General features: G+C 43.1%; 1 protein-coding gene across 1 annotated transcript in view; it reads left to right on the top strand.

Annotated features, from left to right (window-relative positions):
* JAM3 (junctional adhesion molecule 3) overlaps window positions 1-16,464 on the top strand; it is a 335,977-nt gene that overhangs the window by 151,656 nt on the left and 167,857 nt on the right. Inside the window, exon 3 of the mRNA XM_069224453.1 lies at window positions 12,558-12,671. Within this exon, the coding sequence (XP_069080554.1) occupies window positions 12,558-12,671 (114 nt within the window). The remainder of the gene's footprint in view (window positions 1-12,557; window positions 12,672-16,464) is intronic.

The raw sequence follows: 16,464 nt of genomic DNA, 5'->3' as shown, positions 1-16,464 counted from the left end.
CACTTAGACTTCTTTGACGTGTATGCACAGAGGAAACCAGCTGAACGTGGTCCCCTTTCACTCCTGCGTGACGCACCTATCATTTTTCTATTTTCGACCTACGACCTTAGAATTCAGTTTTCCCTTTTTTGTGTGGTCACGAGGTGGTTGAAGGAAAGGGCACCCAGTACAAAACGTAACTTCTACGCCACCTTGTACTGAACAGTAAAACTTCTCTGCACCATAACTTGCATCCCGTATCCACTCTCTCCTCCACAGCACACAATTGCTCTTCCTCCCAGGTCCGTAGCCAGGACTTTATATTTTGGGGGCCATGGCCTCCAGTAATAGAACACAAATAGGATCTTGGTTTGGTTAAAAAAATGGTAAACTGCCGAGAGGTCTCGACTATCACAATTCAGTCTATATGTTTAAATTACTGCAAATTTCTACCCCAAAGAATATTTGGTGAGCATTGTTAGACAGGTGTGTAGTTAAAGGCACTTAGGTCCAGTGTTGACCAATGGTTCAGGCTCAAATTTTTACAGTTGTATAAAAGTAGGTATTTTTAGGAACGTTTTTCGTAAATTGTGTTTTAAAGCACAGAAGTCTAGTATCATTTATGAATAAGTTAAAGAATTTTAAAAAAGTTTTACAGGAGGGCTCCTGGGCGGAGGTGATTGAAAATTGAGGGGCATGTGATGTATTTTAAATATAAATAGGAGAGGAACATTTGCCAAAATAAAACTGAATTTAAACATGTGTACAGTGATTTTAAGGCTTCTCCGTGACGGGACGTTATGGGGAAACAGTGCAATTTGTACATTTTTCAGCACATTAAATATTCTTCCAGTGCTGGAAAACAAAGCGACTTACTGTAGGAACTCATCGACAGAAGTAGGGGATTACATGTTGACCTGCAGCTCAGTTTCCTTTAAAATATAATTGTCTCACCTTTTGGTATTGCAGCTTGAGCAACAGCGGTATATATTGGCTGAAAATATATATCATATCTACATGTCACAATTTATTAACCGTTCATACAAAAGAAAAAAGATCTTCAATGTTCAATCAATAGTTTATTTGGTCCAGGTTTGGACCATTTGAGAAATTAAAAAATAATCATACATACAGAAGGATAAAAACCATAGACCATCAGGTAAAAAGAGACATTAGCAATTAGTACACTGCTTATATAAAAAAAAGGGTTCATAAAACTACATAAAGTTTCATAAATAATTAAGACAAGACTCTTAAAATAGTGTCTGGATCTTGCCCTATACAAGAAGCTAAATGCTAAAATAATACAAATCAATTGTTAAAAACATATAAACTATTCTAAGACGGATTTGTACATAAGATAAGACATAGAAACTACATACAATAGGTCCTGTTTACAAAAGTTAGAAGTCAATCAGTGGAAAATGGAGCCCTAAGTTAGTCAGTTCTCTTAAATAAGTTGATCAGATAAATTGCATCTTGCCATTTATAAAATTATATGCGCCAAGGGGCTTATGAGTCACTTCAATTGGGGTAACCCACTAGACAACATGCTTGGAGATAGTCTTATGTCCTTGATAGATCGCACTAATGATTTCGCCCAGACTATTATGACAGGATGCTAATTCGCTAACTTCTAGACCGTTCTTCAACCAGTGGATTTAAGATCTGTTATGATTCTACTGCGGATTTTCCATGCTGCTGCCAAATATTTAGAAACAGAGCTCACTACCAGCGTGGAAGTGTCATATTTACACATTCTATATACACTGTTTCGGTTTTGTGTTGACAGTGTTTTGCACAGAGGAATAATCCACTTCCCTCGAGGGCATTTGTACAAAGGACAGAAAAATAGGACATGCTCAGAAGTTTCCTTGCATAGATGGCAGTTTATGCATTTGTCAGATAAAGGACTATTGGTCGACCAGCAAGCCGTAAAGCTGTTGACTGCCAATGTTCCATATCTGAACTGAAGTAGTAAAGAGTGGGCACAGGTTGGTCTAGGGAGATCCAGGAAGCTTTCAGGCAGAGGTTCGTGTTTGACCAGCAGAAACTCTGCTGTCAGCCGACCTAACCCAGTTGAGCCGAGAGATTCCTCATGAATTTTTTCCCAATATCGATCTTTGATCAGGCGTCTAGCGTTACCCGGAATCATCTCGGGCTTCTCCCAATAATGGGATAAATTCAGTTTGACCCAAGCCGCTTTCATCTCCCTTAGCCACCTTACTTTTTCCGAACCGTAGCAAGGTGGCAATAGTTCCTTAACTGCTGACCTGAAGGGTTCGAGTTCTTCCGTTTTCCATAGTCTGACCCAGTACAGAAGTGGTCTTAAGCATACTGTATCTTTAATACGATTTAGACCCAGGTCCAGTCTTAGGGGGAGCATCGGGGAGCCCTTCCCTAGTCTGGATATGTGTCTAAGGAAATTATTTTCTTTGATTTGAAGAGTGTCCAGTTGTCTGTGAGATCCCCAAAGTTCCGCTCCATATAGGGCCGCGGCACGGATTTGGGCTTTGTAAATTTCTGAGATAAGTGTCAGACGGGGGCTTATTGCAGTGCAAGCCTTACGTCCTATCGCTCCACATCTTTGGCTGATGGTTAATGCCCCTTTCCTTATAGCTTATAGCTGCATCCCAACTGCCCTTATCAGATAGTCTGATGCCCAGGTAATCGTATTCCATTACCCTCTCCAGGTGAATTGAGTCCATCTTTATATTTGCTCTAAGCTTCTTGTTCGGGGTACTGTATATCATGAGTTTAGTTTTCTTAACATTTATATCTAACCCGTAATCTCTGCAGAATACCCCGAACTGGTTAACCAGATTTTGGATTCCCATAGATGATTTAGACAGGAGGATAGTGTCATCTGCATAGAGTAGGCATGGAACTTTGTTTCCGGCCAGCTTTGGGGAATCATTAATGCGATCTGCTAAATACTTGATACAATTATTTATGTTTAGAAAAAAAAGAGTAGGGGCCAAAACACACCCCTGTCTGACTCCCCTCTCGATAGCCACTGCTTTTGTTAGATCACCATCCTTACCACTCCTGATTTGTGCATAAGTATTCTCGTGTAGTCGGGCGATAAGTTTCAAGAGGCCGTGTGGGATACCCATATTGGCTAGTGTCAGCCATAGCTGGTTTCTGGGGACCAGATCAAACGCGGCTCTAAGATCAATAAAAACTACAAAAAGGTTGCCCCCTCCTACTTCCACAGTCTTCCATTTTCTTGTTAAAAATCTTAGCACCTGATCTATGGTACTAACTGCTGGCCTAAACCCTGCTTGTAGATCAGAAATGGCATTGGTTTCCAGAATCCATTCTTCTAGACGGGACAAAATTTGCTTTGCAAAAAGTTTTTGGAAGTTGTCAAGTAAGGAGATTGGACGGTAGTTGACAGGGTTAGAGGGGTTACCTTTCTTAAAGATGGGAACTATCTCTGCTCCCATCCAGGAACTCGGGACAGGTGCTCCTGCAGTTACCGCATTGGAAATTATGTTCATATTTTGTTTAAATCCACAAAAGGTTGCATTTACAAAACACAAGTAGAGAAGTTGTAACCAGCAAGCTACAGTGGAGCCTGAGATAAAGAATGGATTTCTGGTGGTGAAAAATGTGGACAGCTAATGCAAGGTGATAAGCCATGTTAGTTAAGGATATAATTGTCAAACTGATTTGAAATGTAGGCATGCCCAGAAAATTGGATTAAACAGGGCACTTCAAATTTGGGTAAAAAGTTTGCAACGTTTGAGGTCTAATGAGTGTCAGACATTAGATTGAATAACCACCTACTGTGGTGAGAAGGTACTGAGCTATGGTGTATCAACCCAACTTGAAAGCAAGTTGAAGAGACCCCCCCCATGCCTGGGTCAATATCCCTGAGCCACTTATGCCCATATCCATGCCTCCATTACAATGTCACCATGTGCCCTGTTCCAGGGTCCATATGTTAGTGGCAGAGTTCATGTATCTTTGTGAGTATCCCAGCATTCCCTGTCAATGCCATTGTATCATTGTCCGTGTTAGTGTTCATATGTCACTGAATATGTCCCAATATTCGGGTCGGTTTTTAAGTCCCCTTGTGCCACTGTCAAAGTCAATTTCTGCATTTCAGTGGCTTTCTTTTGATGTCTGAGTCCCCATTGTGTCCCAGGCCCATAGATAGTGTCTGAGATTATGTGTGAAAGTGTTGTCATGGTGTTTATAGGTATAGCACTAATACCACTGAGTTCTATGTGGGATACAAAATGGAAGTAGAAGGTAGTAAAGTGATAGAAGGGACCTGAAGGGCTTAAGTTCATAGTTGATTAGAGATCCTGCCATGGCAGAAACACGGGGTTCAGGGATGAGACTCCTATAAGAAGGACAAATTGAAAAATGATTTGTGTATGACAATTCTAAAAAAAAATCTATTAAATAAACATGAGCAGGAAAGTCCTGATGATTGTGTTACCATATTAGTTTCACAATGCCAATGAAATTATGACAGTGCCGTATTGTCAGTATCGCTGTCCCATTATCAGTGCCCTGTTGACAAAGTCGTTGTGTCCCTATCACTGCTTCAGTGTTCCTTTGTCAGTGGTTTTATGTCCATATATCATTCTGAATGTCCTTCATTTCCATGTGTCAGTGTGCCTGCACCCCTGTGTCTGTATCGTGTGCACATGCACCTGTCTGTACCCCGCCTCCAATGTCCTTGATCCTGTTATAGTGTGCCCTTTTTAGTGCCACATCCAGTGTCAGTAGCCATGTGGCAGTGTCTCTGTGCTACTGTGTCCACATGTCCATGTGTAAATGTCCTTGTGTTAGTATCACTGTCTCTAGGTTAGTGTCCAGTGATCATGTCCCAGTGTTTCTGTACCTATGTTCCTAAGTTGGCAGCCCTTGTTTCAAAGTTAGTGAACAAGTCATCATCCCTATGTCAGTGCTATGTCACAATATCTGTGCCCTAGCATTAGCCAGATTTTTCTTTCCATCCCTAGGTCAGTACTCTCATGCCTGTGCCCCAACTCCATGTCCCTGTGTCAATAAGTATTAAAGTACCTTGTGATTAGACTCTCAACCTGACTTTAAGCAGTGATGCTCTCTTCTATGGGTGCCTGTGGACCTGTTAAATTTGCACCCCTGGCACATGAAGTTTGGGCCTGAGCCACATGGCTGCTGTCAGTCGCCATGACTTGGAGCCCGTAAGCAGAATGGCCCATCATCACCTGTATTCTGTGCCCCTGCTCTGCTCTGGTCTGGACTGGTGCCCTGACGGCCTGTTGGGAACTGCTGAGCTGCCAGGGTCACCCTTGTATGGGTTGTTCCCCATCATCTGGCTGCTCCAGGTGGACCTGACCCGGAGGCTTCCTGGCTTGCTCCATGCGGAGAGATCCATTGGTCTCCGCCACATTTAGAAGCCCTGTCTGGAGAGTCGTGTTACCTGTAGATTACTGTAATGGTGTGCAAAGCAAGTGGGCCAGGTAGGGAAATATTCATTACCATAGACTTCTGGAGGTGCCTTGTGCCCTGGCCCTTGACTGGACTGTTGGCACCCCTGGAGCAAGACCTTGGTGAGACCTGGTTACAAGTCCAGTTTATGGTTGCATGTCCTCTTTCTGGGTCTCCCCAACCCCCACCTTGGACCCCGCCTCCTGTATACCACCAGAGTGTTTACCTGGTTCCTTAGGCCCGTGGACACAATTCTTGATCATATCTGGGCCAAGGATATGGCTCAACCTTCTTGCTCTCTTCCCTGGATTGCGCTTTCATCACACGCTAGACTCCTTGGTTGATTTCTTCAGGGGCGGGACTCCACACTTCCACCCACCTGCTCCAGCACAGCCCTCAAGGATGCTGACAAAGTAAATGACTTGCTCCACATTGACTTCATTCTGTCCTTCCCTCCGTGCCTTTACTTACTGTGACACTAACCCTAACAGTACAATCCTGCCCTCCGCTTCCTGGATCTGCTCCAAGGTGAGCCCTTCCTATTTTGGCATCCCAATCATTATACCTGCTGTATCCAAAAACAGTCCCCAGGAAGATTCTAGTTAATCAGGCTTTCCCATGCACCTCACCGACGATGTAGACGCATAAGTTCTTGGGCCTTGGGATGCCAGGCTGCTGACCAAGTCACTTTAATACATGGACTAACACCTAGCAGTGTTTTCCAACATTACACTTTCTTTTGCTATCTCTTCAAATGCACAAACCAAAATAGACGCTACCCCAGCTTCAGAGGTGCCCCTGGCCATAAGTGGGACTTATCCAATGCCATTGGATACATCCTTCAAGGACACCATATTACAGGTAATGTAGGTATGCCTCACTGGGCTTGAAAGTGAAATTGGTGAGGTGGGGATGGACAGCACACTACTCTGGGGTGACTATCTCCTGAGCCTTCCTGACTTCCATGACTACTACTTGCAACCGGGGAACAACAGATCCTTAGTCTATTATAATTAAAATAGGACCCTTCCTCCCCCCCCAGAGAGGGAGAGCACCCCATGTGGCGTTTAAACACATTGTGGCTAGTGGATGCGCAGTTCTCCCAATTGATAGCGGAGGAGCTGAAATCTTATATTGAGCTGAACAACGGCACAGTGAACTCGCTGGGAATGCCCTGAGCCACCCTTTGCAGCAAAGTTAAAGCTTTTCTGAAACGGAAAGAAAAGAGGAGAAACCAAATTATTTCTGCCCTCGAGACAAGAGTATTTAGGCTAGAAACTGAATACTATGCCATGACTGAGGCTGGGCTTCACTGCCAACTGGACAATTACAGGACTACTTTTGGCAATCGCACGTAAGTGAGGCCAGGCAGATCTGGATCACCTGCACTAATTGTGTCTATGAAATGGGAGACTTGTCAGTAAATCTGCTCTACTGGTTGGCCACCAGGGTCTCAATTTCCAGCAACTGGTAAGTAAAATTTATCAGGCCATGCAGGGCCACCTTGCGTGGCCCTGAGTGGCTTCATAAATCTAGAGTAACTCAACACAGTGCAAATCACTGTGCTGCATTACTTTGCCCCAGGGTGCGTTCCAAGGGTGGAGTGTGGGTGTTCCCACGCATCCACCCATAGATTTTGGTGCATTCCCAGATCAACCATTACTGGTGGAGCTGGGAACACGTCAAAATGCTGCGCCTCCCCAGGATGTCTCCTTTGCGCTAGGCTGCCCATTGTGCGCCAGCACAGGGAAAAGACAGACATGCGCTCTATAATGTTAAATATGGCACAGTCTTGCACTTTCCCTATCACACAGCTCAGCAAGGTCACTTCCTGCACTCCATGATTTTTTGATAAATGTGCCCCCTTCGCTGGACCCTTCTCTTTAGGGTGCTGTCCTTCATAGGGGTTGGATCCCATCTTGTCCTTCATTAGAGTACTCTATGCCTGGCCCTAGGGCTAAGCCATTGTCCAATTTTAGTAATCCCCTTCGGATAAACCCATTTAAACTAGTGGATGTCTAAACAATTTCGACAAGATTTGGTGGCATTGGTTGGTCTATTTTGGCATACCTAGTGAACAATGTTCAGACTCTCTAAACTACACAGTATGGAAGATTTCATCATTTGTGCTGCACTGTGTCCTGTTATTGTCCTGTTCTAAAAATAATAGAATTTGGTTTATAAAAAGAACAATAAACGCTGCACCCCTTAACCTCCTCATTACAGCCAGAAAACGAAGTGGTTATCCCACAAACAAGAGGTGAGGTCGCAGTGTTGATAATGGAGTTTTATCTCTCTTGAAATGAAATCCATCACTTTCTCAGTACTAAGAGCAAAGAAATGTTACTAAAAGTAGGGGGATTGTGGGAAAATATTATCATTTTTTTTATTTTGTTTTTGTTGGTGTACCTATAACAATTCTCAGTCCTTACTATTCGATTCCTCTCCGGTGTGGGCATTATAAAAATACAAAGCATTAAAAAACGTATCTTACAGTGAACTCAAGAAATCATATACGTCATAATTTTCAACACCGCTTTAATGCAATACTCCGCATACTTTAAGAAGAAACAATCTGCTCCCAGTTTGTGTAATTTCAAATGTTCAGGTCCTGAAATTAGACATAAAAAAATATTGTGCTGGAGGCAAGTTTCTAGTAGAGTATTGGGGACTATGCCATCTCATGCTCCCTAACTAGATTTGCTAGAATACCCCATGTTAGAAGGACACAGCCTTGCTAATCCTTTCCTTTTACCAATCATTGTTTTCAAGTGCATCTTATGATTTGGTGTTCGAGCAGCATTGAGAGATCTTTCTGCTCTGTGCCTAACGTTGCCAAATGCATGCAAAACCTTTGCAGCATAGTGCCCATGCTGAGCAGCACCCTTTACTGACTAATTGCCTCTATTGCACTCTTTCCTGTTTGGTACCTGCAAATGACACTGGGTGCACAACCCTGTGGTCGGAAGATATTCTGTGAGTTCTCACGTTCTAGCCAGTAAGCCTGTGGGGTGGTGCAGCACAATCCCACACCCCTGCTTCCAACACCCAGGCTTAGACATTTGTAAAGCTGAAATGTGTTCATCAGTAGACCTATGAATGTCCCCTGCATTGTGTACAGTTGTGTTACCCTACCCTGAGTGCCCAACTAAGAGTATCTGGTAGCCTGGTTTTTGATTTTGGCACTGGCCTCACACTAATGTAGTGTCTGTACGGAGGCCTAGCCCTTTCCCTTGACATGAATGAGATCCGGGACCTGGAGGGGCACACCACGCATGCCTTCATTTGGCTCACAGTGGGCTGCTGCCCTTGTAATGGATTTTATATCTAGAGCAGTGTTGGCAGCTTACCATGTTTTGTGAACTAATAGTTGCAACAAGACCTTTTTTATGCGTTTAGCTGTTATAGAGGCTACTGCCCGCCTTATGTAGAATTTCGCTTCACTGTGCTAACCCAGATCCCAGTGCTAATATCTCAACTGCATGTGGCCTGTGTGGTACATGCATTATGCGTACGAGTGAACCAGAGTATGGAGGCCTGTGGGTTCCATTTTGGTAGCACCTTGTCTATTTCTCTGCACAAGATGGTGGCAAGGTTGTTTTCCCCGACAGTGGAAGTGTACTGCTGACATAGCTGGAGCGTGGGTGAACTGGACAGGGACGTGTAGACAGAGGAGGCAAGACTCCTTTAGGAATTCCATTTGGTTATTTTGCTGAAAGGAGCTGCTTTTTAGTTTTTTTGTAATACTGCCATTTGGTAGATAATGGGCATGCAGTGCGGGACGCCAGCCTCTGTTGCTCAGAGTGAGAATCTTTTGGGTGAGGCCTGCCTTTTGACTCTTACCTAATCACTTTTCAGTGTTGCTGTTGATAAGCTAGATGCAGTAAACTCACACCTTTTTGTGCCTCTGTTGTGTGTACTAGATGCAGGATACTACCCTGACAGAGGTGTAGCCTGCAGGGGGCAGGTGAATGAAGAACCACTCCAAAGCAGTTCTGAAAGTGCACATCAAGAATACACACCCCCTGCTCTTACTGTATGAAAGTGTGCGCCACTGACCTACTTGTGGATTCCCTTCACCAAGAATGGAAGAGCTCCATGGATTACTCCGAGGACTGCCCCGCAACAGAGCTGGTGCTTTCCTGAAAGCCAGCCTCCCAGAGGTGAGGCACATCACTTGGAATCTTACTTTACCGAAGAGCTGTACCCCAGGCATTAGGCACCTGGAAGCCAACCTACCTGCTTATTGAGAGAGAAGGATCCTGCCAACCCAGCCAGAGTTGTTTGTTCAGGGAATACCAGAAGTTGCCAGATCCCGGTGCTGAGTGTCTACCAGGATTAGGAATACTGCTGAGTGATCTGGAGTGTGGACACAGTCTCTCTAGAAGTGCAGTTCAGAGCAGAAATCTGAGCTTGATGGCAGATCTTGCTGCCTTGCAGGAAGGCTGATAGCTCTTGATTACACTGCATAAATCAAGGCTCATGATGGATGTCGCACTGAAACCCAGAGTTGTGCCATATTATATGTTGCCACCAAAAACCAAAAAATATGTTCCCATGACGAAGGCCCAGTAGCGTATGCTTGCCCCAGAGCCATTTGAACAAGATATGACACTATATTAAAGAATTAATTTTGCTACCATTTTATCTTGGTGCTCACCACCAGTAGTTGGGAAACAGTGCTTTGAAATCAATGCATGATATATGAATGGATTCACGCTGCACAGAGAACATATTATTTTCCTGTAACGCTGGTTTTGTAGCCTCAAAGTATTCTAAATTCAGCTGAAACCCTCCCACCTCTCCAGTTAATGAATGCCTTTACAATATTTACCATCATCTACTTATGCATGGAAACCTCACGTAAGGGACCCATAGAAAATACATCACGCAAGGTACAGTTTTAGAGATAATGCAACCCAGAGATGGCATCTGCAATTTGGTTAATTGTAACCATTGGTTTTGCCTTCGTCCTGTGTCCTAATCATTGCACATACAGTTAATACCCCAAAACGTTATCCATTTAAATAAGGTGCTTTTCCAAATGCTATCTCTAGGAGGTAAGATCTGCTGGATACTGGGAAATCTAAATAACCTAAATCCTTAAAACTATTGTTACAGGTAAGTTAATTTTTCTTTCCTCCATTTGGATCAAAAACGTTCCTATGTTTATTTCAAAAACTGTGTCCGGTATTGAGCTTTAGTATAGGAAGTCTTCTTCTGTTCTGTTCCATGACGGAGTAACCGCATTCTGTGGAAAAGATGGGTAAGCAGATCTAAAGGTACTCTTTCCTATAGCCTAGGCTACGATGGGAGTTTTATTGACTGGTCAGTTTCTGTAAATAATAACTCTGTTTTATCCATGTTTTATCCTTAATGAAGAGTGAGAGGCAGCAGCCTATACAAGCCCAGAGTCACTTTGAATCACGTTAACTAAACAGCAAGCGGTAGGGCCCTTGCAAATTCTGTATGTATGGCTGACCTCTATCACCTACCAAGGGAGGCCCACAGTGAAATTATCAGCCTTCCTACAGGGACAAGGCATTATTCTACAATTTCAATGATGAAATTTTTCTAGCCTTTGGGGACTGACAATCCCAACCAAGGCTCTAATCACTTCCCTTTCTCACTGCAAAGTTTGGGCAAGATTATCCTTTCTCCAGCATTGACTTCAATGGAGGTTCCTCTTAAGCTTGGTCACCAATCCGTTATAGATCATTCCTAGAATATAAAACGTGCCTATTATTTTTCAAAAGTTTAACCTTCCACTTTTAGGTACTTTCTAATTTCCCTATTAGGGTTTTTATTTTATACCTCAGGTCAGGTAAGGGCAACAAGTCCTTTGCCTTTCCATGGCCCTCTTTCTAGTTCTCCTTGCTGCATTCTTCTCAAAGTTCCTTACATCTTGAGTGCCTTTCTTTTTGCCCCTCACCTAGTGGATGTTAGTAGGTTCCACAATCTGATTCCCTCTGGTATGTTCAAATTGTTTTTGGTTGAAAGTCATGTTATCCCATCAAGCAGAATCACCCTGTTCCTGGACAAGGTCTCTAGCTGCTAGGGTCACATGGCTAGCTTTATGGGTCCTGTTAGGTATCAATTGCTTCTGATTTATGTGGACTAACTACCTTACCCTGGCTACACACTTTTCTGGACAAAGTCATATTTCCCTGCTTAGTGCCAATTTTGACAAGCCACTCACCACTCCCTGTTTCTGGATTGTTGAGCTTAGGGTGGGCATAAACTGGCCTCTGCAAGGATGCAGCCGAGATTCTGGTCCAGGAGTCAATATAATTTGTATTAGCTAATTTAATTTCAAACAAAGTAAATTAATTGTGGTATTACATCGGCACAAACAAACCCAAAAGACATCATTACTCTTTACAATAGCAGAAAGGGAAATAGGGTAAGATTCACATCATAAAGTCAAAAAGAAGCATGATTACATCCCATTTAGGAGAGCAGCAGAGATACACTGCAAATAAAGAGTAAGAAAAAAATTAAATGAAAAATAAAAGGCACCAAAATTGAACTCACATGATCAACAGTCAAGACCCCTTATGTTACAAAGCGAGGGTGTGCAGCTTGCCCACACCATCAATTCTAAGTAGTAGACCCTTTTCCCATGATTTCTGTATATGGTGGGTTGCTGGGATGAAGTGGACTTGGTTGCACACCTATTGGACTAGTTGTGTATGTCTAGTTATCTTTCCACCAGTCTGGAAGGAGGAAGACCATAAATTAAAATGGGTTACTATCCTTAGTGACTTCGTTATCGGTAGTCTTCAATTACATTTCCTCCAAACATTGTCCTTCTTGCCCTGCTTTTGTCTGCAGTTGCCTCTTGACTTGCTTGTGTAGCGAAACTTAAGACCCGAACGCCTACAGTGCACACGGAAGATGCAACCTGCACAGTATGAGATGTGCACATGCTTGAGTTTCACAAATCGGAACAAATTTTAAGCTGGGCAAGGGTGCTGTCTGCCTCAGCCTGCATCATGTGGAAAATCCACATGTCCTGATTAAGGGAAGTTAAAGAATAGAAGTACATGATTCACTTCAAGGAATAACCCTTATTTTCTCATCAATTTCATTCTTGCAGAATACCTGGTCTAACTTAGATGCTAATTGTTGTTCTCCTCTTCCAGGTGTTGAGTTATCCTGCATCATTAAATCTACGGAAACTCCCAACCCAAGGATCGAATGGAAGAAGATAAGAAATGAGGAGACGTCCTATGTATACTTCACTGATAAAATCATGGGTGGGACGAAATTCCTATTTTTTGTTAAACCTCATACCCCTATTGTCTGTGCACTTAATAATTTCACCCCTTTCAATTATGCTTACTTAAACTGTTCCCTCCCTACCACATTCTGTTCCTCCCTCAACTTTTTATCTGTAATTAGTTCTTACTGTCCGCCAACTGCAATCCTAAACAGCTCTTCTGGTTTTAGCCTCTAAAAATCTGTTTTTGTGTTTCAACTGGTACTTCCCTCCACTGTTCCCCACTAGTCCTTTTTGGCTTCTCTTGGTCACAAACATTTTCTCCCAAGTTTTTCCTTGCTCTTTGGCACTCACAAGCACTTAATTGAATGTTATGTATATTTGTAAATATATATTACCTAGTGGGGTCACCACGAGGTAGTTCTAGCTAGGACTGCTTTTCCATAGAAAGAGCATTTTTGGTTTGCTATTTACTTTGGCCCCGTTTGACAAATCTTAACAAAACTTTCCCAAAAGAAAGCTGATCTACCTCCGCTCCTTCCTGGAAAGTTCTGGAGTATTCCGTCCATCATGGGCTGAGGAGAAAATGCAAAATTAAGGGTAAAAAATAATTGTGTAGCTGGCCCACTGTGGCTCACAAGAGTCTCAAGAGACTTGCAGAGGGTCAATTTAAAAATGGGGCGTTCTGATTGGCCCAGGGAGCCTTATTTTCTTTGGGCTTTCTCGCTCCCGCTGAAGTCATACTCGAGCGGGCACCCTGATTGGCTGCCAGCAACATTGGAACAATGTTGCTGGCAGCCATTACAGGGCTCTGGCCCTGTGAAGGGGAACCAGATGCTGCAAGACTCTAGGGATTAAAGAAAAGTATGTGGAAGGCCTGGGAGATGGGATTCACAGGGCCAAAACCTGCCTGGGGAGAAGGGCCATGTGACTCCCTCACAATAACGCCAGGCCACGGGGGATGGGGTCCCCTAGGGTCAAATTGTCCCTTGTGGGGAGCCACGTTGTACTCCCTCCCCTTTATTTAAAAGTGGCCCTGGGGGATGGAGTCTCCAGGGCTTAACAAAGCTTAGGCAGGAGGGCACCACGGCTCCCCTCCCCTTAAAATAAATACACAGTCCTGGGGGATGGGGTCCCCAGGGCCTAAAGAGGTTTGGGGAGGAGGGGGCTGCACAGCCCACCTCTCCCTTTTTAGATATATGTACGGACCGAGTAAGTGGCCCCAGGGGATGGGGTTCCCGGGGCCGATAGCATCTTGGGAAGGGGGATGTATGGCCCCCCTCTATCCTTTTAATTTTAGAAGTGGCCCTGAGGGATGGGGTAACCAGGGCCTAACAAGGTTTGGGAAGGGAAGGCATGCACCCCCACCCCTGTAATAAAAAAAAAATAAACAGCCTGGGGATGCAGTCCCATGGCCAGCACCCCCCCTCACCCCCCCCCCCCACATCCCAATTGCGCATGGCAAAAGGCCAAGCGCAGTGTGGAGTTGGCTTTATGGGGGGTGTTGGCTGCAGGGCTTGCTGTGCGCAGTGGGTGTTGCATTTATGTATTGTAAGTAAGATTTGCTTTAAACAAAGCAAAGGTTAAAGTAACGTTCTAGTTAGGTGTAATAAAAATCTTTATTTTTTTATTTTTTTAATTACCTTAGAAATTCACTGAAAAAACCCAAAGGTTAAAATACTTTAAGTAGGTGAATATATCAGTGATAACATTAACATTTTGAACTAAATTCCAAATAAGATCACCAGTTATAGTTAGCAGCACTGACTATAACTAGTGCCCCCATCATGCACTGCTTATGACCTCACACGACATCACTTCTGACAGATTCTATGACATAATTTATGATATTACTGATGACATCATCCAAGCTTTTTTTGTATACATTGAGGTTTAAACAGGTATTCTATTACGGCTATGAAAATAAGTGCACAATAGCTCAGAATAATATGAAGCGTCTTTACTGCTATCATACATCCAACCCCCATAGGTAAAGCAAGCTTGTGTAATTTGCAACATTGACCCTATACCATACACTTCATGAGTAGCCGAGTTTATGTTGACTATGAACCATAGATGAAAGGGTAACGTGTCCTGCACATGGTGTTTAATCTGTATTCAACTGATAAGGGAAAACTAAGTTCCTCCAGATACTGAAGCCTTGTTAGATAACTAATGTCCTTGTATGGGCAGTCTTTACTTGTATCAAACCCCTGATACAGGTAAAGACTCAACCTACATTGAGAAATGAAGTGCATATGAGTAGAAAAGTGAGTACTGATAACACTGTTTACTCTATGGAAAGAGTCTGCTCTGTACCACACTGTTTACAGGCAGTGAAACACACATATGAAATACACCACAGAGTATTAAAAGATATCTACTAAGTACAGTGTACACTCTATGCAAGACCTGTCAAACCTATTAAAATAACCAAGGGTAGAGGTTCTAAAGATCATACTGCCTGCAGTCCTCATACAGATAGCCCATCTTCTGATTCAAAACAAGTACATGTACATAGGTTAGTACCTGGTGCACAAAGTATTCTATGTTGAGTAGAAATTGTCATGCTGAGACGATTCTGTCTAATAACTCAAGGTTGCTTATAATACTTTGGGCCCGATGTGCGATGCAATTTTGTGGTCGCAGAAGGCGAATTTCTCCTTTTGCAACCGCAAAATGGCCTTTTCCAATGTACCATCCATATATTTCAGGCCATCATGCAAATACCGATTCGCAAAATAGGGATTGCCACTCGCAATTAGGAAGGGGCATTCCAAGGGCTTCCCTTCCTAATTGCGAGTCATAGTGGCATGTATGATTGTTTTTGCGACTGCTATTGCGGTCACAAAACAATCTCGGTTACCACCAATTTAAATTGGTGGTAATCCATTTGCAAACGGGAGGGAATCCCCACAGAAACCCCTTCCCCTTAGTGAATGGAAGCAAAAATATTTTTCGGAGCAGGTAGTGGTCGCACGGACCACTGCCTACTCTGAAAAAAATGAAAAGAAAACTTATCATTTTTTTGTTTTAAATGCATCCCGCTTTGCTTTAAGGAAAACAGGCTGCATTTAAAAAACACTGCTTTATTTAAAAAGCAGTCACAAACATGGTGGTCTGCTGTCCCCTGCTGGCCACTATCCCTATGAGGGTTACCATTCCCAATGGAGTCGCAAATTGCGACCCACCTCATGAATATTGATGAGGTAGGTCATTTACGACCCCCATTGGGAACCACAAGACTCTATTGTACATTCCAGATTGCAACTTGCAATTTGGGATGTGCTTAAAAAATGCAAATTGCGAATTGCAATCTGGAAGCGTCGTACATCGGGCCCTTAATATGTAGTACATAGAATATTTGCTGTGCTGGCAGCTTTTTCTGCAGTACCAAAAACTTGTGTGGAACTTAATGAACACAAGTCAACTGTCATGTGCTCACAGTTACAATTCAGTACAAAGATTAATAATGTGTTTGTTATCTCTACACACTCTCTACACACATGCATTATTAGCACACACTTACACTCATTAGCTGGACAAAGGCAGTACAAAATAAGGTAGAAAAGAAATATGGTGGTTACCCGCCAATATGTGAACTATAAAACAAACTAACATACTCATTGAATTAGGTCATCAGTGATATCATCAATGCTGTCCTTTGAGATGTCATCAATGTCATAAATTATGTCATAGAACATGTCGTGTGAGGTCATAAGCAGTGCATGGTGACGGCACAAGTTGCACTTAGGCGCTGCCAACAATAACTAGTGAATTTTTTATTTTTATTTTATTTTTTAGTTCAAAATGCTAATGTTATCACTGAC

The sequence above is a fragment of the Pleurodeles waltl genome, chromosome 3_1 (genome assembly GCF_031143425.1).
Source record: "Pleurodeles waltl isolate 20211129_DDA chromosome 3_1, aPleWal1.hap1.20221129, whole genome shotgun sequence".
NCBI lineage: Eukaryota > Metazoa > Chordata > Amphibia > Caudata > Salamandridae > Pleurodeles > Pleurodeles waltl.
The sequence above is the reverse complement of the archived record's forward strand: the minus strand, read 5'-3'. Positions and strand labels throughout refer to the sequence as shown.